This window comes from Trichomonascus vanleenenianus (genome assembly GCF_965637985.1).
Source record: "Trichomonascus vanleenenianus strain CLIB 3782 genome assembly, contig: TRVA0_108S, whole genome shotgun sequence".
NCBI classification, from domain to species: Eukaryota; Fungi; Ascomycota; class Dipodascomycetes; order Dipodascales; family Trichomonascaceae; genus Blastobotrys; species Blastobotrys vanleenenianus.
In genome coordinates, this window is record NW_027481780.1 from 4,711 (window position 1) to 6,132 (window position 1,422).

General features: G+C 49.6%; 1 protein-coding gene across 1 annotated transcript; it reads left to right on the top strand.

The window, feature by feature from the left end:
- Positions 1-710: 710 nt before the first annotated feature.
- On the top strand, positions 711-1,385 carry TRVA0_108S00100 (uncharacterized protein; the record flags this gene model as incomplete). Its single annotated transcript, XM_076687969.1, has 1 exon — positions 711-1,385. The coding sequence occupies one exon, from the start codon at positions 711-713 to the stop codon at positions 1,383-1,385; it is 675 nt and encodes a 224-aa protein (XP_076537798.1).
- Between the last annotated feature and the right edge of the window lie 37 nt (positions 1,386-1,422).

The following is a 1,422-nucleotide window of genomic DNA, read 5'->3' on the forward strand; positions in this document are numbered from 1 at the left end:
CAGTGATGCTAGTCCAGTGAACGTGATATATTTTAAACCAGGTGGTTTCATATCTTCGACGTTACAAAATCAAACCGATGATGGAGAAAAGAGTCATTTAGGAGGCGCCTTCCCTGTTTTTATATAATCCAGCGTTGAGTGACATTACTTTTTTCTGCGCATGACGATCTGCAACGGCGCCGTTTTTTGCTTATTCTTGTCGAGCACACTACAGTTGTTATGGAAACCTTCTCTGTTGCAAAATTCAATGGCATCTTCAATATGGTATTGCTGTTGCTCCTTATTTAAATGGCACAAATGGTAGTTCCGTTTTATTGCCCAAATCCTGCCTAGCTGGCCCAAAGCTATTAATGTATCCCAGGTGTCCCAAAGCCGCCAGACCAAACAAATTCTTTCTTTCGTTGCTTTGGGGAAGCATCATTAGCATCAAGAATTGCCGTCGGATCTGTGAAAACAGCTAGTACTTCTACTGCAATAAATCCACAGGTGAATGATTATTGTGACTTTTTGTGTGGCCCAACCTGATGTGCAATACGGTTGTTTAATTTTCGATTTCTCTCTTACAACCTAATTCATTAATTATAAGTTTCCATACACACCAGTATCGTGGCACCGACAAATCACTTTTTCGGCACCGACAAATCACTTCTTCAAAGCCGTCAAGACTTCTCAACCGTCGCTGCTCCTAGCGTCGCATAGGACCACCCACAATGACCTCCCCGGCGCCCCCAGGCGACCCAGCGTCGCTGAAGGCATGGGCGCGGGAGAACCTCAAACCTCCCAGCGCGTGCGCGGGCGACTTCGCCCACCCGCTTGAGGCAGCAATGACCGACTGTGACGAGGCTGACTGGGCTAGGGTGCACGATAAACGCACCAGCACACACCGAGCAGCCTTAACCAAGCTCCAACAATTGAACTTTAACAAACTTGCAGAGGCGCACCTTAACCTGCAGGCGCATTGCGAGAAGCTCACCCAGTTCGCCATTGACATGGCCGACCTGGTTGAACGAAATGAAGCGACCATGAAGGGCTATCAGGCCCTAATCGACAAGGTGAGCACCAAGTGCAACAACCTCACCACGATAGTGAATAGCAACAAGGCCACTCTTACCAAGGTTGCGGATTACGCTGAGAAGCGTGAAGAACTCGGGCTCGCCAGGAAGGAATACCTGGCTGAGGCAAGCCGAGTGCGCGACACCAGGCGAGAGGTCATGGCGGTACACGACGAAGCAAAACGCCACGCCCAAACTGCCAAGGCCGAAGCTACCACAGCAAAAAAAACAAGCCGCCTCTGCTGCGGGTTACCTCAAGCTTATCGAGGATACCTGCAAGGAGAAGGAGACCAAATGGACCAACACGGTGAAGTACGGCGAAGGCCGCGCTAGCCACATCGAATCGAGATTGTCTCAGGTAGAAAAAGAA